Source organism: Aedes aegypti, chromosome 3, assembly GCF_002204515.2.
Source record: "Aedes aegypti strain LVP_AGWG chromosome 3, AaegL5.0 Primary Assembly, whole genome shotgun sequence".
Lineage (NCBI taxonomy): Eukaryota > Metazoa > Arthropoda > Insecta > Diptera > Culicidae > Aedes > Aedes aegypti.
In genome coordinates, this window is record NC_035109.1 from 136,869,553 (window position 1) to 136,892,436 (window position 22,884).

General features: G+C 33.8%; 1 protein-coding gene across 9 annotated transcripts in view; it reads right to left on the reverse strand.

Moving 5' to 3' along the window:
- The window catches only part of LOC23687700 (trithorax group protein osa), a 566,458-nt gene that overhangs the window by 50,728 nt on the left and 492,846 nt on the right, over window positions 1-22,884 (reverse strand). For all 9 annotated transcript variants that reach the window (XM_021852024.1, XM_021852027.1, XM_021852032.1 and 6 more), the window contains one exon: window positions 8,993-9,143. In XM_021852024.1, the coding sequence (XP_021707716.1) occupies window positions 8,993-9,143 (151 nt within the window). The remainder of the gene's footprint in view (window positions 1-8,992; window positions 9,144-22,884) is intronic.

Below are 22,884 nucleotides of genomic sequence, written 5' to 3' on the forward strand. Positions count from 1 at the left end.
TTTGTAGTACTTAAAACACCGGAGCAAGTCCCTAAAAAAATCGAAATTTTGCCAATGCCTGTACACAACTTGAAGTTTATCGCGATAACCTCTAGATTTTTTTATTTTATGATGATTGTATTAGCGTAACCAAACAATTGGCATTGAATTTATGATTGTTAGCCGTTCAAAGAACTGCAATATATTCACAAAACTGCGTAGAATACAGAAAAAATACATTTTCAACTATAACTTGAAATTTATTGCGATGACCCAAACATTTTATGATCTTAAAATTTGCTCATATTTTAGGCCATCAAATTTGCAGAACACTGATAATAAATTTCTGTACGAAAAACTACAATATTTTCACAAAATAGGGAAAAATACAGAAAAATATAGGTTTTCTACAGTAATTTCATATTTATCGCAATGACTCATCAGTTTTATAATTTAAAACTCTTGGTATGTTCATGAGAAACAAATTTGCTGAACATCGTTGATAGCTGTTTGTTCAAAGAACTACAATACTTTCACAAAATCTTGTATAATACAGAAAATTCTTAAATTTCTTCTGCAATTCATTGATTGCCTCTAGATCAATTAAAAGATTTGAAGTATTTAAGTTATAAAAATAAATATATGTATAGAACATTTTTGATGCATTTTAAAGAACTACAACAGTTTCACAAACCTATGAACAGGGAACAGGGAAATTACGATTCTATCAACAGTTTGAAATTTATTGCAATGATACATGGATTTTGGGATTCTAAAATATTGTCATATTTAGGATTATCAAGTTTTCACAATATAATCGATGAAATTTTATTGAAAGAACTACAATATTTTCACAAATTACCATATAACACAAAAATATTCTGTTGCTACCGAAGGTTGAAATTTTTTTCATCTGTATAATTTTCTTAATCGTTGTGTATTTTCAATAAAAATAAGTGTGCTCAAAATTATTAGAAGCTGTTCGTTCCCAAAACTACAATATTTTCACAAAATCATGTATAAGAACTTTTCGTTAAATTCGAACTTCATTGTTAGATAAGTTTCAAGTTGTGTACAAACAAACGCTAAATTTTTTTAGACTAGCTCCAGTGTTTGTAGTACTACAAATCAAACAATAGATTTCAAGCACATTTCTATAACCGCACATGAATCTACAAATAAGGACAAACTAGGGTTGAAGCGATCCACTTTTTTTTAACACCGTCATCCATGTAAATAAAATATTATTAATTTTGTTATTATAAGTAAATTTAAAAAATTATGTAATTGCGACAATAATGATAAGCTACAATTTGTAGTTGTAAGCCTCAAATATGAGAATAGTTTAAAACCACAAAATCTATGCGTCGTTGCGGTAAATATGAAGTAAGATTGTTGAAGGTATTTGTTCTGTATTATTTACATTTTTTTGAGAATGGTTTAATGCTGTGGAGAAACTTAAAATTTGCTTAGTTAATTTATGGTTTTTAATTTGAAAAAATATAATAAAATCATGAAAATGATAACTTTTTGCCACCATTATTATATTGCAACGGAAATCAGATAAATTTCTGTTATAATACATAATAATACATTTATATGATTTGTGCAAATATTATCAATAAATAGAAGTTATTATATTACCAATTTTGTAAACTGTTTGTCGTGCTTTGAAAACAGAAACAATAACTGCTCTATTTTTTATATTTATTACGTTGAGAAAATTTCAAATCGTAAACATAACTACTATGAAAATGCAACCATAGTCAGAGACTGTTCTGTATTATTCGTGGTTTGGTGAAAATATTGTAGTTCTTAGAGCAAATAGCCATTATAATTGTTGAGAAAGTTTTTTTTAAAGGTTATTATTACGATCTAACTTTTCTGGTATCTTCCACAGTTTTGTGAAACTGTTTTAGTTCATTAGGAATCAACAAAAATGTTCTGTAGATATATTTACTTTTATATATAAGTATGCTTCAAACACTTAAAATGATATGGTCTGGAGGCAATCAGTGATTTGCAGTTGGCTGACAAAACGTCGAAAGGTGGGAATTGGAAGGGAACGAAATGATCTTGGAAGAATAATTCTCTTCCGAAAGAATAAATAATTCGATATTTTTTTTCAATTAGATGTATTATTCCTTTCGACGTTTTGGCATTCAACGTTTGTTGTGTTTTGATACGTTCTGTCAATTTATATATGAATCTGAAAAAATTTAAACCATGGAGATTATAAGCCAATGCGGCAAGGCGGCAATTTCAAAATTACAGGAGAAATTTTAAATATTTCTGTATTACACATGATTTTTGAGCACAATTTATTTTATTGAAAAAATAACAACAATTTAGAAAATTATAAGATGATAAAATGTTCAACCTTCGGTAGCAACAGAATCTTTTTGTATTATACGATAATTTGTGAAAATATTGTAGTTATTTCAATAAAATTTTATCGATTATGTTGTGCAAACTTGACAACCCTAAATATGAGAATATATTAAAATCACAAAACCCATGGATCATCGCAAAAAAATTGTTGTTAGGATCGTATTTTTCCTGTATAATTCACTGTTTTGCGAAAATGTTGTCGTTCTTTGAAAAACATAAAAAAATGTTTAATTTTATATCAAACAATTGAAGCATTGTCTTTAAATTGATAAGGTCTAGAGACAATCAATAAATTGTAGAACAAATTTCAGAATTTTCTGTATTATACGCAGTTTTGTGAAAGTATTGTATTTCTTTGAACAAACAGCTATCAACGATGTTCAGAAAATGTGTTTCTCATGAACATACAAATAGTTTAAAATTATAAAACTAATGAGTCATCGCAATAAATATAAAATTACTGTATAAAACCTGTATTTTTCTGTATTTTTCACTATTTTGTGAAAATATTGTAGTTTTTCGTATAGAAATTTATTATCAGTGTTCTGCATATTTGATGCCCTTATATATGAGTATATTTTAAGATCATAAAATGTTTGGGCCATCGCAATAAATTTCAAGTTATAGTTGAAAATGTATTTTTTCTGTATTCTACGCAGTTTTTTGAATATATTATAGTTCTTTGAACAAACAGCTATCAAAGATGTTCAGAAAATGCATTCCTCATGAACATACAAAGAGTTTAAAATTATGAAACTGATGAGCCATTACGATATATATGAAATTACTGTAGAAGACCTGTATTTTTCTGTAATTTTCACTATTTTGTGTAAATATTGTAGTTTTTCGTACAGAAATTCATTATCAGTGTTCTGCAAATTTGATGGCCTTGAATATGAGTATATTTTATTATCATAAAATGTTTGAGCAATCGCGATAAATTTCAAGTTAAAGTTGAAAATGTATTTTTTCTGTATTCTACGCAGTTTTGTGAATATATTGTAGTTCTTTGAACAAACAGCGACCAACGATGTTCAGCAAATTTGTTTCTCATGAACAGACAAAGAGTTTAAAATTATAAAACTGATGAGCCAATACGATAAATATAAAATTACTGTATAAAACCTGTATTTTTCTGTATTTTACACTATTTTGTGAAAATATTGTAGTTTTTTGTACAGAAATTTATTATCAGTGTTCTGTATATTTGATGCCCTTTTATATGAGTATATTTTAATATCATAAAATGTTTGGGCCATCGCAATAAATTTCAAGTTATAGTTGAAAATGTATTTTTCTGTATTCTACGCAGTTTTGTGAATATATTGTAGTTCTTTGAACAAACAGCTATCAACGATGTTCAGAAAATATTTTTCTCATGAACATACAAAGAGTTTAAAATTATAAAACTGATGAGCCATTACGATAAATATGAAATTACTGTAGAAAACCTGTATTTTTCTGTATTTTTCACTATTTTGTGAAAATATTGTAGTTTTTCTAACAGAAATTAATTATCAGTGTTCTGCAAATTTGATGGCCTTAAATATGAGTATATTTTAAGATCATAAAGTGTTTGGGTCATCGCGATAAATTTCAAGTTATAATTGAAAATGTATTTTTTCTGTGTTCTACGCAGTTTTGGGAATATTTTGTAGTTCTTTGAACAAACAGCGATCAACAATGTTCAGCAAATTTGTTTCTCATGAACATACAAAGAGTTTAAAATTATAAAACTGATGAGCCATTGCGATAAATATGAAATTACTATAGAAAACCTGTATTTTTCTGTATTTTTCACTATTTTGTGAAAATATTGAAGTTTTTCCAACAGAAATTTATTATCAGTGTTCTGCAAATTTGATAGCCTTAAAAATGAGTATATTTTAAGATCATAAAATGTTTGGGTCATCGCGATAAATATCAAGTTATAGTTGAAAATGTATTTTTTTCTGTATTTTACGCAGTTTTGTGAATTGTTGTTGTAGTTCTTTGAACAAACAGCGATCAACGATGTTCAGCAAATTGGTTTCTCATGAACATACAAAGAGTTTAAAATTATAAAACTGATGAGCCATTGCGATAAATATGAAATTACTATAGAAAACCTGTATTTTTCTGTATTTTTCACTATTTTGTGAAAATATTGAAGTTTTTCCAACAGAAATTTATTATCAGTGTACTGCAAATTTGATGGCCTTAAAAATGAGTATATTTTAAGATCATAAAATGTTTGGGTCATCGCGATAAATATCAAGTTATAGTTGAAAATGTATTTTTTCTGTATTTTACGCAGTTTTGTGAATTGTTGTTGTAGTTTTTTGAACAAACAGCGATCAACGATGTTCAGAAAATTGGTTTCTCATGAACATACAAAGAGTTGAAAATTATAAAACTGATGAGCCATTGCGATAAATATGAAATTACTGTAGAAAACCTGTGTTTTTCTGTATTTTTCACTATGTTCAGAAAATGTGTTTCTCATGAACATACAAATAGTTTAAAAGTATAAAACTAATGAGTCATCGCAATAAATATAAAATTAGGGGGATTAGGGGCATAATGAACATACGGGGCGAAATGGACACCCTCTCAATATCTGATAATACACATATTTCATCAAAAGTTCATTCACTGCAAGAAATCTGTAATGCATTTGAAATGCTTGACGGTAAAAAAAAATATGTTTTGCTTCAATTGTTCTTTAAAATTTGACTTAACATTTTTCTCAGTTTCAAATTGGCATATAAGCAAGACCGTGGAAGAATCTAAGTTTTGAGCAAAGTAACGAACCCAGAAAGGTTCTTTTTAGCTATTATGATTGAGGAAGAGTCCTTTTGCATATCGGAATGATTGACAGTCATTGAATATGTTGGAATAACTTAGTTTCATACAGGTGTTCATTTCGCCCCGATACCTTTTTACCAGCCTTGTTTTCGTCCCAATTTTCTATCTCGCTTTTCTGACATATGATATGATTTTTATCACAATGAATGAATGTGGCACGTCGTACTAACATCAAACTTGAAAACTAGCCGGGGTTAAATTAAAAACATTGCCATTTAAGGGTCTTAAAACGAACATTTGCTTAACGTGTCCATTATGCCCCTAATTCCCCTACTGTATAAAACCTGTATTTTTCTGTATTTTTCACTATTTTGTGAAAATATTGTAGTTTTTCGTACAGAAATTCATTATCAGTGTTCTGCAAATTTGATTGCCTTGAATATGAGTATATTTTAAAATCATAAAATGTTTGGGTAATCGCGATAAATTTCAAGTTATAGTTGAAAATGTATTTTTTCTGTATTCTACGCAGTTTTGTGAATATATTGTAGTTCTTTGAACGGCTAACAATCATAAATTCAATACCAATGTTTAGTTACACTAATACAATCATCACACAATAAAAAAATCTAGAGGTTATCGCGATAAATTCTAAGTTATCTACAAATTACTACCGATTAGAATTTTTTTTAGGACTTGCTCCGGTGTTTTAAGTACTACAAATCAAACAGTAGTTCCCAAAAATATTTCAAAAATCTGACATGAATCTAGAAGCCCATACATTTCTGTTGGTGCCAAAATTTTGTAAATCGGGCTTAGGACTGCTGAGATATAGTGAGTTGAATTTAGCGTTCCAACTGATTTTGAGGCTTCGTCCTCGGTGTGTTAACAGAAAAAAAATCTATCAAATATGTGCTTACTAGTCGTTTCCAATAGCTAAGCTGCATGTCTGCGTATAATTAAAAAAAAATGTAGGGCCCGTTTTGACGTCACGCCCTTTTGAAGTTATAAGTCCATAAATTCAAAGAAAATCAGTGATTTAGTGTCGTCAGGCATTTAAGCGCATCGTGTCGTGGGGTGTGGGTTCGATTCCCGCTTCAGCCATCGAAACTTCTCGTTAGAAATGTTTCTCGGCTGTGCCACTGGAGCATGCTTGCACGTTGTCAAGTGATAAGTTATAGTCTGTGCAGCTAAATGGCTGACCGTCATCAGCCTTTTAGCTGCACAGGCTATAACTTTGTGTCTTTAAAGAGCATTCTAATATCTCCAATCATGGTCAAAAGTTGTGAATGATAAACAGTAAATACAATTCATAAAAGTTGGTTCTAAATTACTGAGTTTTTGAAGGCTCAAACACTGTAAGGCATTACGGAGCCGGCTAGATCATGTAACTAAATTGAGGGGCCCAAACGTAGAGGGGTGTAAATGACATTTTGATCAGTTTTGAGTTAAGTATTTCGAAAAATTCTACAGTTTCCAAACTTTCCAACTGTATCTTTAGGAGATTATTCCGTCCAACAGGAAAAATAACATAATTCGTAGAAGTTTGGCTTGCTTTTCTGGCTCCTATACAATTTGAAAAATTACTGAAAAAACTGCAAAGTCGGTTTTTTTTAAACTAGGTTTTTGTCACTTACACCCCTTTGCTTCTAGCCTCATCAATTGTTTTTTGTTGCACAATGTTCTGGATGATTTTATCCATTATAGCTTGTTAACCCTCTAATACCCAACCCCGCCTTTAGACGGGGTACACTTTGGAATTTTGTGTATTTTTTCGTAGCTCGGAAATCAAAATGACTTTATTTTTGGCTTATACTTTGACTCATAACACGCATATAAAAAAAGTTTCTTATGACTTTTGAAACTTTTTTGTATTTTTAGAAATTGTTTTAAAAATTGCATTCTTATATAACCTACAAATGCCTGGGCTTCATTTAACGTGTAATATAAAAAATCGTACCTTTTATATTTTTATACGATTAACCTATCACAAAAGAAGAGCCTGGTGGTATTAAAATCATGTCAAACTTGTTTTTCCGTTAGTTACACGGAAAATAAAATACGCTCCGAAAAAAAAAATAAAAATTCAATATTTTTCAAAATACCGTAACAATTTAAATTTTTATTATTGCCAAAAATCAACAACAAGAAAAGGCTTCGAGAAAAAATGAAAAAAGCTAGGGATGTTCAAAAATAAAAATTATAAAAATCAAAAACCAAAATTTAAAAATTTGCGAATAAAAATAAATAAATGCTCAAAACGTGTTTAGAACGATTAGGAAAATAATACTTAAATCGAAAATAAAAATTTGGGTATTAGAGGGTTAAGTTGTTCCTTTCCAGTTTTGTTTTCCCAATTTGATCGATCTTGCGACTTAAAATTCCATCCAGTGGTTACAAACAACTGAAAAAACTTACATGACTCAAGCTTTGATAGCAAAATTTCTTTGATAATCACTAAAAATGAAAAACCGTTTAATTATCACTGTTTTCCCCTTAAATTTGTGGACATATAATTTAAAAAGGGCGTAACTTCGAAACGGGCCCTAGGTTTTTTTTTTTATTTTGTCCAGGCATGCAGCTTAGCTGTAGTAGGTATCTAGATGAGAGTTAGAACGAGTGCCCCATCGGTAATATTTGCCATTATATGCTCAAGAATAACCACCTTCGGAATGTTAAAAATGACAATGGCGCTTATGATGACTATGCAAATATGAGCAGTTCTGCTCTTAAGGATATAGAGACGATTTACTTCAGAAGGGAAGAAAAGCAGTTTTTGCTAAGACCTAGGGGGTGCGAACAGGAAATTAACAAGCAGCCAGGCTGCTGTCAAGCTAACATTTTCATCAAAATGGTCCGAGTATGCCTAGGAGGGTGCAGCCATTACTTCGTCACGCTAAAAAATGCTATACATTTTATGTGACTCAAAAACTATCAATTACTGTTGAAAAAACGTTTATTTGGTCTTATTGATGCGTAAGTTTTTCATAACTTTTGTGAATTATATTTTTTACTAACAGAAGTCAGAAACTATCTGATTTAGCTAATTTGTTGGACTTATTGCCTGCATCAGACTGCAGAAGCTTTGTGTGAAATATTTTGGATTTTCATCTTGAAATTGGTTTCCTACGAGACAAGCAAGCAAACAACGGTTAGCATTGGTAGAAAAAATTGTGTTCAAATTGAATGACCAAAATGTCGAAGACCGCACCCCTCAGGCTAAGACTAACAAGCCCATGGCTAGAACAATATTTGGTGAAAACTTGGTGCTTTTTTGGATACAGTGAATCATATACTGAGTTTTCGAAATTTAGAACATCCTTAACTCCAATAATGGGAATCAAAATCACGAACAACATTTATCCGATATCATGTCCTAAAATTAACTTTTGTTTTTCAGATTTCGTCTGATTATGGAAAAAGATAATTTTGCATTGCAACTAAATCCTTGTCTTGTGACCACGGAAATCGCAAAAATGAATAGGTTTTTTTGAACAATGGTGGAGACCATTTTGCAATTTGGGACTTCTATAAAATCTCAAATCTTTATAAATGCCTGCTTCTCAGCATAGTGTCCTTATGAACACTTCCACAGTTATTAACTGAGAGCTTTCTTTGCCAAAGTTGCTATTTTCGCATTCGTATATCATGTGGCAGGTACGATGATACTCTATGCCCAGGGAAGTCAAGGAAATTTCCAGTACGAAAAGCTCCTGGACCGAGAACATCTTACTACAATATCGTCAATAAGATATCTTCTGCATGTTTATTGAACAACGGTTTCGTGACATCGACCTCCAAGATAACGTTTAAGTACCCCATCATCACAACTTACCAACTGCCGGCGACATAGAGCGGGACCCGGATGAACCTGTCGGCGACGGACTGGGCCTCATGCCCTGCGAGTTGGGCGTACCGGGAGCAGCGGAAGCACCACCTGTTGCGCCGCCACTCGAGCTGTCATTACTGTTCTGACCCGTCGAATCCTGCAACGGAATGGAAATAGAGCGAGAAAATAAAACCAAAATTAATATTTTCCAATTCGGTTTTTATCATTATCGATTTGAGTTGTGGCGGGGGGGGGGGGGGGGTTAATTTTGCTTCGAAAAGGTGGGGTGGCTTGGAGGAGCAGCTGAGGACACCTCGTGTCCTCATAATTAATATCCGTGGCGCCTCCGGGCATCCCCCATCATCAACGTTGGCGACTGATTATTGCACTGGGATTGGATTGCGTAATGACGGCAGCGCGGAAAGCAAGCAGTACATAGTAGTGGACAATGCATTTGCTACCTTTTCAGATGTCCATACAAAATTGCCCACTTTAGAGGGTTTGATCTGAGTTATTTATGGATCGATTTGAATGGAATTTACACCATTCTCCAGATGTTTATTAAATTTCATCATATATTTTTGAGTGATTTTTTCTATCACGAATTCGAAAGCAATAACGGTTTGAGAAAAGATTTTGTTTGACATCTCAAAATATTAAACGAATATAAATTTAGTACGAAACAACCGTAAAAAGTTGCAAACGTATTGCCCGATACTGTATGTGCTGACGCCGAGTGCCGCTTATTGTTTCAATAAAAATTTCATATTTATTTATTTTATTGCATTTGCACATGACTACATAAATGAAGGTTTTTGTTTGGCCACCCCCGGATCGAGCGTCGTCATTTTCAAAAATTTATTTTATAGGTGCTTCTGGGCTGGACGAACAAATATACGGTGATATTGCGATGCGACGACCAACGGAGCGTGGTGCATGTCCATGGATGCTCGATCGATGGTAAATGTAGGATGAGTTTTTCGATGCTGTATTTGCGTCATCGTAGTCGATTCACTGAGAGTGAATATTGAGGTGTCTTTATTCGTCGAATAATTGACCAGAAAAATTTTAAACAGGACCCCTTGTTATAAAATCTAACAAGAATCACATGTATTGACAAAATGGGTATTCCCTTAGTAAACAGTTCCCTAAAATCTTCTTAGTGGCTTTTACGGCCATTTCGCTATAAATCAAGCTTGATACTCTCACTTGGAGTAGACTAAGTTCAGCAAACGTCAAACTGTGTCTATAAAAACCCTGAAAAAGTTGACAATATCATTCAAAATCGTTTCGAATACGGAGTTCATAGAAAACATTTCACAGTTCTTCGAATGCTGCTATAACTACATTGTCCCAGCCATAAATATCGTTCGTTCTACTTTGGGATTGGACTCGCATAAAACATTCAACAAACTCCTCACTGTCAACAGGGCCCCCCATTTTTCATTTACTATTTTCTTCGTCTGTGCGGTTGCGGTTTTGCGTCTCCTCGTACTCTCACTACAGTTGTCCCGCAGTTTTCCCCCATAAGCGGTTCTGATAAACGGATCCACAAACAAAAACGAAATAAAATTCCCTGTCCCTGCTCTTCACCTAAGACGGTTTCCGTTGAACCCCCTTCTCCTATTGTAAAGACCGAAGAGACCGACCCGGCACACCAACGACGTCGTCGTTCCCGGGGTTCTTCTTTTCTGGCGTTACGTCCCCACTGGGACAGAGCCTGCTTCTGAGCGCTTACTATGCCAATGACCATTTTTGCATGCGTATATCGTGTGGCAGGTACGAAGATACTCTATGCCCTAGGAAGTCGAGAAAATTTCCAACCCGAAAAGATCCTCGACCGGTGGGATTCGAACCCACGACCCTCAGCTTGGTCTTGCTGAATAGCTGCGCGTTTACCGCTACGGCTATCGGGTTCCCGGGGTTCTTGAAGCTAAATTAAGTGTCCCCCAAGCCATCGTAAAAGCTCTCCTCAAACAGTGCAGCAGTGCCTCAAAAGGTTGCTCGTTTTTTGCTTCTGGAGAACCGGAGTCATTTTGCCCCCATCGGGCAAACGTGATTCGTTGCCACAATTCATCTAGTCGAAACCACTTGGTGCTGAGCGTCGGAGGAACCAACCGCACCGAGTCGTGATCTGGACACAGGATGGGAAACTCTCACTCACAATGCACGGAGAGACGGAATGTTGCTGGTCGGTTAGGACCGTTCGGTTCGCTCGGATGTATTATAACATTTTTGACATTAATTGACGTCATTCAATTATATTGCAATATTTTCCGTTTCATGTTTCGCCCGTTTCGATTTTCTTTGCTCGCCATTGCGGTGACTGTGGATTAGGGTGTCGCAAAATTTTATTCTGTCTCTGGAACTATGACAAATGACGTTTAGAGGTTGCCCGTTGAAGTTAATGGAATAAAGTCCAGTTTTCGTAAATAAAAGGGGAATTTAAGTATTTTAGGCAGCCTAAGTCGATGTTGCGCTTCTTTTGTAATTTGCTACGTGTTTATCTGTTTAAATATGCGCTGCTGTCCATGATTCTAATGTTCCTAATCTATGTGAAAATGTAAATTGGACAAAATTTTCCGATCTTGTATCCCTTTCATTGATTAATTTTATTGATTCGGTATCTCCAATTGACAATTACAATAATTTTTCAAAATTATTAATTGATTGTTTATTCAAATCTCAAAATAAAAAAAAGGTTTCACGATTTATTAAAAAAAATCGCCCTTCTTTCTGGTGGGATAATGAATGTTCCATTGCTTTAAAAACTAAATCTGATGCTTTTAAATTATTTCGTAAATCAGGCTCCAGAAATCATTATTTTGCATATCGTAAAACTGAAGCACAATTCATAAGACTAACTAAATCCAAAAAGAGAAATTATTGGAAAAATTTTATTCAAAATTTAGATAGAGAAACTTCTTTATCTACATTGTGGGATGTTGCCAGAAATTTAAGAAATTATGATCCCAGCATTTCTACTGTTTTAGAATATTCGGAAAAATGGATACATGAGTTTGCTTCAAAAATTTGTCCTGATTTTGTCCCACGTTCCATTAAATTTAAAAATAGTCCATTAAATTATTTTCCTGATCTTTGTTGTGCGTTTTCATTAGCCGAATTCAATTTAGCATTATCAATTACAAAAAATACTGCTCCAGGTATTGATAACATAAAATTTATTGTATTGAAAAATTTACCTGATGATGGAAAACTCCATTTACTTTCAATATATAATGCTTTCTTATATCAAAATATAATTCCTACTGAATGGCGATTCATTAAAGTTATAAGTATCCTTAAACCTGGTAGAGATCCGTCATCGGCTGATAGTAGAAGACCAATTAGTTTATTATCTTGTTTGCGTAAACTTTTGGAAAGAATGATTTTAAATCGTCTTGAATTGTGGGCTGAAAACAATAACATTTTTTCATCTTCTCAATTTGGATTTAGGAGAGGTCGAGGTACTCGCGATTGTGTTTCACTTTTAGCTTCACAAATTCAGCTTTCATTCAATAGAAAACAAGACTTAGTTTCTACTTTTCTTGATGTTTCTGGAGCCTATGATTCTGTTCTAATTGATTTATTATTTGAAAAGATGAATAATTTCAAAATTCCCAGTATGTTTTCTAATTTCATAATTAATTTATTTTCTTTCAAAATTATGAACTTTTTTCATAATGGAGAATCAAAATTATTAAGGCATAGTTATTTCGGACTTCCACAAGGATCATGTTTAAGTCCATTTTTATACAATTTATTTACCAGCGACATGACATCAATAATTCCTAATGGTTGTTATTTGCTTCAATTTGCAGATGATAATGTTATTTCTATCAGTGGCAAAAATAGAGAAGTCATTAGTCATTTTATGCAATGTGCCTTAAATAACATTGATTCATGGGCACATGAGAATGGATTTTCATTTTCTGTTCAAAAAACAAAATATATGATCTTTTCGAGAAAACATTCGAACATTTCCATTAATTTATATCTTAATGGAATCGAAATTGAACAAGTTGATGAATTTAAATATCTTGGCATATGGTTTGACCCTAAATTTAATTGGAACATTCATATTAAACACATTCAAAAAACATGTTCAAAACGAATCAATTTTCTCCGTACTATTACAGGTACTTGGTGGGGTGCTAATCCATCTGATTTAATTACACTTTACAAAACTACTATTCGTTCAGTCATGGAATATGGTTGTTTCACTTTTGGAAGTGCTGCACAAACACACTTTATCAAACTTGAAAAAATACAATTTCGTTGTTTGAGAATTTGTTTGAAACTTATGAATTCAACTCATACTCAATCAACAGAAGTACTGGCAGGTGTCGTACCACTTAAAATTCGTTTTCAAGAACTCAATTGTAAATTTTTGATGAATTGTTTATCAAATAATCATCCAATTATCAATATTTTGAAGTCTTTATTCGAAATTAACCCAACGAGCAAAATATTGGAATCTTACATTCATTGCTCATCTGAAAATATAGTATCAATTTCATATAATAGTTTTTATAATTTTGAAATTAATATTCACACTTTTCAACCTTTGATTGACTTTTCTCTATTCCATGAACTGAAACAAATTCCAAATCATCTGTATTCTTCTTTTGCCAATATTTTATTTATGCGTAAATTTGATGGAATTACTTCCTCACAATTTTATTTCACTGATGGATCCTTAGCTCAAGGTATCGCGGGTTTTGGAGTATACAATGAATTTTTGGCTCATTTTTTCAAATTAAAATCTCCTTGCTCCATATTCATTGCAGAATTGATTGCCTTATACTTTACTTGTAACTTGATAAAGGATTGTCCACCAAATGTTTACATTGTATGTTCTGACAGCTTGAGTTGTCTTCGTGCTTTGAGTACCATCTCTTTCAATTTCAAAACTCATCATGTTTTATTTATGATGAAAAAAATATTATTTAACTTGCATAGTCAAGGATTTATTATTAAATTTGTGTGGATCCCTGCTCATTGTAGAATATACGGTAATGAGCAGGCTGATTCATTGGCTAAACTTGGTGTTGTTCGGGGTATAACTTATGATCGTGATATTTTTCCATCTGAGCATTATCCTAAACTGAAAATACATTCCCTTGATAGTTGGTAAACTTGTTGGAACTCCAGTGATAAAGGAAGATGGTGTCATTCAATTTGTCCAAAAGTAAGTCATTTTCCTTGGTTTAGAAATATACCAGGAACCAGAAACTTTATTTGTTCATTTTCGCGATTGATTTCAAATCATTATATTTGTAACAATCATTTATATCGTATTAATATTGTGGATTCAAATCTATGTGAATGTGGTGAATCTTATGAAGATATTGATCATATAGTTCTTCAATGTTCCAGGTTCATTTTACCAAGGAATAAATTATTTAATAGTATAATCAAATATGGCCATCCAATTCCTGTATCTATTCGGGATATACTGGGTACAAGATGTTATCATATACTTAAACTCTTATTTAGTTTTTTGAATGAAATCTCATATATTGTTTGATACTCGTGCCTTGTGTGTGTGTTTTTTTTTTCTATTTTTATTTGCAGATGTGAAGATGGATTCTGTTTTGGAAGACCCCCTCCCTCATCCTGGTTTGGAAATCACTTCATACTTCAGATAGCTTGGATTCATGTTGCAGTTTGTGGCTTTGTTATGGTATATCTTTGCCGTATGAGCCTTTAGTTATAAGATTTCTTTTTGTTTTGTAACGTTATATGAAAAGATGAAGAGGTTTTGTGCCTCTTTGAGAAAGATTTCGAAAGGAAATCACTCAAAGGGGTTTTTCCCTCTTCCAAAATTTTTGTTAAAATAAATAAATAAATAAATAAATATGCGCTGCTCAATCCTTCATCGATTCACACAGACAGACTTGCTAAAAGCATATTAGAAACATTTTTACAACAATCTTCAAGCATCTCTTGTTACTGTGACTATTGTCGGCATCCTCATTCTCTTCGGCAGCTTTCCCATAAAATCTGCAGGCAAATCTGTTAGGCAGCTCCAAATCAGTCGCATTTTGAAGCATATTCATATGAATTGGTGACATCTCTGGCGAAATTGTTTGTTCAGTCTGACCCGATTTCTTAGTCCAGTGTAGCGTTATACCCATTGTTTCTATATACATTTTTTGAACCCTTGGAATTTTGCACGAAAATTTTGCACACTGATTTTTTTAATATTCCAAAACATTGTTTTTTCATTAGAGGAACTAGGTGTTAAATTCGCCTTCAGGGTAGAACACGTCACCTCAATATCTCCAAGATAAAAGGTAACTTAGTCACATTCGATCACTTCATACGACCTCTATCAATTTTAACGCTTCCCACGAAAAAAAAGAAACATTTCCCAATTTTCACATAAAAAAAATCAGAAACGATTTTGGTAACCTTGGAGTAAGTGACGTGGGGTAAAATGCGCCAATCTTAATGGATACCTACTCAGAAACCATTAGTGAAATTCAAATAATACCGCAAAAATCCGAATTCAAACGAAACATAGAACTGAATAGTATCTGCTGCATACATAAGAATTTGGAAAATAGCTGGAATTTTCAAAAAAAAAAACACCGTTTGGAACTGTGATGGCGTGTTATACCCGCTGTTTCGAAAACCCTTAATTATGTTACCATGTCTTGTTGATTCACCTTAATCTAAAAACTGTTTTAGGAATTGCGAGCTTGAATATGCTACCTCCTGGTAAATCCTATTAGAATCGTGTTTGCGACAAAATGCACAGTTCAAATTGAGTTTTTCCTTAGGGAGAGCATATAACCCCGTCTTCCCTTGCACTTTCAAATTATTAAGAGTGAAAAATGAAACTTAATCGTAGTTTAATTCTTCACTATCGAAAAGATTGGAAATTTTGTAAAAACTTATTTCTTTTTTTTTATTAGGGTCAGCGTTCCCTTAGTGGACAGTGGCTATAGTCGCACTAGTGGCTTTTTACAGCCGTTTTGCTATAAATCTTCTCAAAATATTTTTTGACATGAAGGTCAGGAGCTATTTATCTAAGTACTATTGATACACAGCTCGATTTTGTTCAAAAAATGATCGAAATAATTAGTTTTGCTTAAAATTTGAGCGCCCTTGCGCCTATAGTAAACCTATTGTTCCTATAGTAGCACTACTGAGAGAAACTATTTTTTATTATACGAAATAATTAATGAATTAGAAACTTTTTTTACATCAAACGAAAGCTTTTGATCCACACTTTGAAGGAAAAATATAAAAGCTTTGTAAAGATACGGTTTTGATTAGTATTTTGCCAACGCCGTGATGCTAGTGCTACTATAGGAACAGAAATTAGAAATAGTGCTACTATAGGCACATGTATTCCTATAGTGGCACAAGCGATAATAAATACAAACATATGAGTTTTCGTAGTTTTCATATTTTTACCGCATAACCAAGATAAAAAGCATTCAGATGGTAGAAAAATAATGGCGCTAGCGTTAATTTTCGATTTTATACGAATATTTGTTCTTAGCTATGCGGCTATTGGTACATCGACCCTACGACTTTTGCAATCAGCTATTTTTACTTTTAGGGGAAAGGTATTCAACATCGGCAGATCGAGATAGTTTGCCAAATTAAGTGTAATTGTGGTAACATTATGCTAAAATATTCTGTAGCCGACGGGACTTGAACCCACAATTTCCATTCTGTACACGAACGAATAACCAATTATACTACAGCTTATGACACACATACACTTTGGGTTTAGGCCCTTCAATGGTAGATTAAGAGAAAGAAAAATCTATATAGGCAGCTATGATAAAAAAAAACTGCTTATAATCATATATGTTACTGTCTATTGCACGGAATATCATGTTTTGTTAGAATTTTCATATAATTGATCAAAAAGCTCATAACTCAATGAGTTACCCCGTATATTATACAGTATTATAATGTTGATACTTTGTGTCAAAAATTATAACTGGACTTGATATGTTTTTGATAGATTAAAAACACATTTTGTTATATTTATGTTACAATTCATAGAACTTTTTGTTATAAATTTAGTTATTTTAACAACATCCTGCATCAAAATTGTAGCAACCTATGTTCAATAAAATCTTCATGCCATAATAACATAAATTAATATAATTTTGTTACGTACCCAACGTTTTTTACGCACACCAAAAACGGATCACTCAAAAATGTATACCATCCACGAAAAAAAGCTTCTTTTGAAGTAGCATATTTTCCGAGTAAACTAGTGCCGCATGCAATTTTCATGTTTTGCATAAAGTATGGGTAAAGCTTGTGTAGTCAACTTTGAATTCGTGACCCTAACCTGTATATACTCAACACATGCAACTTGTCAGCCACTTTAAGCGTGGGATTCAACAGTGCTGCGTGATGCATCTGCATAGTTGCTAGCTGCTTTATTTTCAAAATGATCAGATTTCGTCTCTTTGTATTTCAGTCTCTTTAGGTAACACCACCGTCAAAAGCAGTTTTCTGATTGTCATAATACGTTTATTTTGAATTATACTCTCAGTAGAAGATCCTGTTTATCAGTTCAGTTTTCTGAGAGCACTTCCAAAGTTATTAACTGATAATACCATTATAACCGAAGAAGTAAAAATTTCTTACATGAATATATGCTAGACTGTCAACAACTTCACTCAAAAGATGAGTAACAAAATAGTTGATCTAAGCTAAGATTTGTATTGTCTTAACACTTCAGTCGTCACGCTGCAGTAATATGTACAGCACTGGTGAAGAATACTCGTTTCTCGTTACACTGATATTGGAGATCATGAAACTGTCCCAAAGTAGTAGAGTTCACTACAGTCACTCTATTCACAGTCTCGCGAATAGAAAATCGCAAGAACTGACAACATGAAAATCTCACTAAAATCGCTGAAAACTGAACAAAATGTTCAAGCCTTCAAGTTAAGCCGACAATTTTTGAACTGCGCTTTGCTATAATACCATTAAAGTTTTGTTCATTTTTCCTATAAGGCGAATTATTTCTTGTTTTTCGTTGATTTAAATATCTCTTCCGTCACAATACTGTTCACAGATTCAAGCACTCTCTACAGTATGGCCCATAAAAAAATTCGAAAATTGTTTGCACGTGAATTCAGCATCCATAAGCATTAATTTCGTTGTTTTTGTGAGTGAATGTAATTTATGACTACTGAAGTATATTCTGACATAACTTCGCTATCTAGGACAATTTTTGTCATATTTTTCTTACTGTTCTAAACAATGAAATAAAGCAAAGAAGTTTGAAGGTTTTGTCCGATCAAAGTTAAAAAAGCGACTGATTGTCGTATACTCTGGTGATAAACTTTCCACGTTCGAAAATCACACTTTATTGTTGAAAATATTAATTTGTTTGGTATCAGAGGATGAAGGAGTTCTTAGAGAACGTGTTTCTCGTAGTCACAATAAAATATTTTTCCAGGGTTATAAATTTGAGGGCATTTGCGTCTTATGGATTTGATACGTCTTTATTTTTTTGTTAAAATTTAATAAAAAATAAATACAGAGGTCTATAACAGTTTTTTGAGGAAGAAATTTGTTCCTTTGGTTAGAGAGGACTTATATCAATACTAGCTCATATGTTTTGAGCAAAACAGAGCCGCTTATCACACTTATATGAAAGATCAACCACGGCTCTCCAAAATAAACCGTTTTTTTGAAAATTTGTTCAAGTCCCCAATGATCCAGGTATGAACCCATTCTATCATTTGATATGGGCGAATGCTGGAGACAAGGACTATGAAGAATCTCACCCCATCGTTGATGCTTTAGAAGCTTTCATCACAAAGATATTGAACTCGTTGACTGCATGATAAAATTTTAAGGTATGCTTCTAATTCCTCTCTTATAAGTTGAAGGTAACAGATGACAATCATGTCCAAAGCGAAAAACTGAGTCTAAACCTATTAAACAATACAAATAATGAACAATATTTATGTTTCGTTCACATTTTCCTTATAAAAACTACTATAAAGCATGGTATGACGAATTTCGCATTTTTTATGGGTCATACTGTACCTGTCATGTTCGATTGGCTACAATCTGATTGACTCTGATAGTCCTATCCGCCAGACTGCGAATAGAGTGACTGTAGGGTTCACCTGTGTTCACAAGATACAGGGTGCGCCATCCAATTGAATAAATTTGTAAGAGTCAATCAATTTCTATATTTCAATTATTTTACAATTTGGACTATATCATGGAAACAACATCAATCAAGTGATTGCCTTCATTGGACACAGCAAATGAGCTATTTTTGCTACATTTTCAATTACTTCGAGCCTTTCGGGAGGTTTTGCAATAACTTCCGCACGAGTGTTTGCCCTGAGCTCGTCAATGCCTCGAGATTCTCTGGTATATACTTTGCTTTTCAAAAAGCTCCACAAGCCAGGGGAATTTTCGTTGCAGAAACTGAACTATGTGTTAATATATGTGTTTCATACATGACTATTGAAAATAACTCATAACTGCAAAACTCGTGCACCATAAAAATGATAGTTTTCAAAAAAAAACAGAAAAAAACGTAAAAACAGAATGCAAAATTTTCTGAAAATATCGTTCATTAAGTGTTCTGTATCACACAGTGAATGATTTTTTCAGACATTTTTAAATTTTCAGATAGGGGTCTGAGAGATATGCGTCTTCTCAAAACAATTCGCTGAATTTGATTTTTTGATATTAGACTAGAAGATTGGACTATACTTTAAAAATCTTCACGGGTTAATCTTTTATAATCCCTTATAAAAAAGTTTGTTTGTAACACCCTTAACCCATCTACCGGCAGATTCATTTTTTCACCACAAAAAAATATTCAAACAGCGATAACTTTTTTGTTTTTCGATGTATCTGCGCCATTTTTTCACAAGCCCACAAAAAACTCTTCTATTTTAAAAATCTGTCGATATTGATCATATTTCATCTGGATCCAGAGATATTCCGAAATTCATTGGGGGACCGACGTTTTGCCATAACTTACGTTAATATCTAAAACTAACCATTTTCTCAAATGTTCGGTCCTTCACTGTTTGAAACAATACTTCAATGGGAGTCTGTTGTGAAAAAATGAAGCAAATTGGTCCAACCGATCCAAAGATTTACGGATAAAGAACTTTTTGTTTCTAGTACCAATCTGGTCGTATGAAGATCTTGAAAACTTCAAAAAACACCAATCTGTAATTTTTAGATTTCCTGAAGACAACTCAACCGATTTCTAAGACTTTTTCAGAGAAGCTCCTTATAATTTGACATTGTATAGACATTGTTGATTAAATTAAATTGAATAAAAACAAAATGGCGGCCAAAGAGATTTTATGTGGGAAATGTCGGTCCCCCAAGAAACATCTGAATATCATAAAAACCAATCAATGATCAATGGTTAATATTGAAACAGATTCTTAAAATAGAAGCGTTTTTTGAGGGCTTGTGAAAAGATGGTGCAAAAACATCGAAGAACACTGCCGGTAGAGGGGTTAACTAACGTCTAGATGTTGATCCATATAGTTTTCAGACAAAGTGAAATTTTAGGACACCCTACTGCAGATCTGTATGGAAGGAGGATGAAGCATGGGAGAAGACGTTTCTTCGCCCTATGTGCTCCGACAATTTATGGTCCGCTGAAGATGAGATTCAGCGAGCGGCTTACGATTGAGTTGATAAACTGGCTATTAATTGAATTGATCGGTTGAAGAGTTGCATTGCAGCAAAGTGGGTTCAAAGGAAACTCTTCCGATTGTCACGTTTTTTTGCGTGAAGGACCAGGGGATTTTCGTTAGATTTGCTATGTTGATCAGTGAATAGTAGAATTCGGTTCCTATAATGCAGTTTTCCATAGAAAATTATCTCCTTTGTTTCATTCAGAGGACATAATCCGAAATTTCGCACCGCAGCATGAACACGAAAGCCGATATGGATCGAAAAACGGTGCAACCTCAGCGCTTGACCAATTGTTCTGCCCATAATCAGAGTCCCCAACCCCCACAGTGTCATAAAATTAATAATGAATAATGAGAATAAAAAAAAAACCCGGCACCACATGAGATCTCCCCTCTGACCTCTCACCACCACAGGCAGCGCATAATCGCACCCGTAATGGGTAATACTTTTGACAGGTGCGCTTTTTGAAACGATATTAATACCCGGATGGGGCCTCCCCTCACCTGTCAATAGAGGTGATACGGAGGGAAGGGGAGGGGGTGACAAAAATTGCCAACCGAAATGCGAAGAATGTGCATTAATGCAAATATTTGCAAATGCAGCATAATTATATTGAAAATTGCACGAATACAGCTGAAATTAAAACAAGGGCGGAAAAAAATGATCGAAAAATAAATTATACTCTTGTTTGCACCGGCGCTCGGCGTTGATATTGGGGACGATGTGGCACGTGGGAGTTTTTAATCATTATCATCGGTGGCAGCAGCAGCAGCAGCAGCAGTATTATCAACGGTCAGACCAAGAGTGCTGCAGCGTTATCCTTGGGATGATGGTGCGGCGTTGATGTAGGAATGTTTTTGCGGGAAATAGCCATCCAGTTTCATATTTATGGGGTTGGTGGTCTATTGGCTACCACTTCTGCTTCATAAGCAGAAGGTCATGGGTTTAATCCCAAGCCCGTTGCTTTCATCGTACTTTGTAGTTGTATCTTTCATTTGCTTTTATCATCTATAGCACGCCTTTCCTTACGCCTGATACATAGGCAAACTGTTAGTCAAAAGCAAGCTTATCTGTCATAAAATTACCTTTCCCCTATACATTTCCGCATGAACTGGCGTAGATGCAGGGATATATCGGATGTACTGTGGGTCAGTTTTAAATGCTACATAAATTCCTCTTCCTTTCCTCATTGGTCTGTGAATTCTGACGTGGCAGGTGTCATTGTTGCCAATAAATACTGAAGATGGCTGTTAGTCCCAAGCAGTCATCTAGTTGCTTCCTTGTATAAGTGCAGCTGATCTTGCGTTACTGCGATTTCGTAAAATCAATATTGAGTTGCATGGAAAATTTCATATTAAGGCACGACATCATTACTCTAACCAACCAGAACCATATCATAATTACAAAACACAGTTAATTGCCCATCACACTTGGGAGCAGAATAAGTCATCCTCATTCAACAATATTCCTGATGGCAACAAAAGCTTTAGGAAAAAAAAACAAACAAGTCAATCCAAAAAGCACCGATGCAAGTGCATCCCAAACAAACGAAGCGAGAACAAAAGTGCACCATGTGGGCTATGATACCCATACACCTTGCACTGACTGGCCTGGCTGCACTCATCTCCCATGGGTTCAACAACAAGATTCTCGTTGTCATAACGAGAGCTAGCAGCAGCAGCAGGAAAACCGGCATTCCTGTACTCGTAAAACTGCTGCCCCTCTTTGGAGGCCACATGCCTTACAGTTTTCGTTCACGGTACAAAAGAGCACCTGACCATCCTCCTCCTGCTTGCTGACTACATAGTTGCGAGTTGATGAGATTGTCCTCTGGGATGGGAATGGGATACAATCTACACGGAAGAAAACGGACAAAGTACATATGTTGGAATGACAACGATGCTGCTGCTGATGATGATGATGAGGATGTTGCATCTGTCCGGTTCACATGCAGATGCAATATTTGCTCAAAGTACCTTGAATGTGGAAGTTGTAATCAATTAATTTAATCAATATGCACATTTGTTTTGAATTGTACCTGCACATTGATGGTTGATACAAAATATTGCATTTTAATACTACAGGGGAGACCGTTGCTCAATCCAATTAGTTTCCAATAGTGCGCACTTTAATAAGATGGTACATAACATTCAGACCGTGAAAAAAAAGCGTGTAACCAATCGTGATCAGTATTTCCGAATTTATTGAATTCAGTCAGA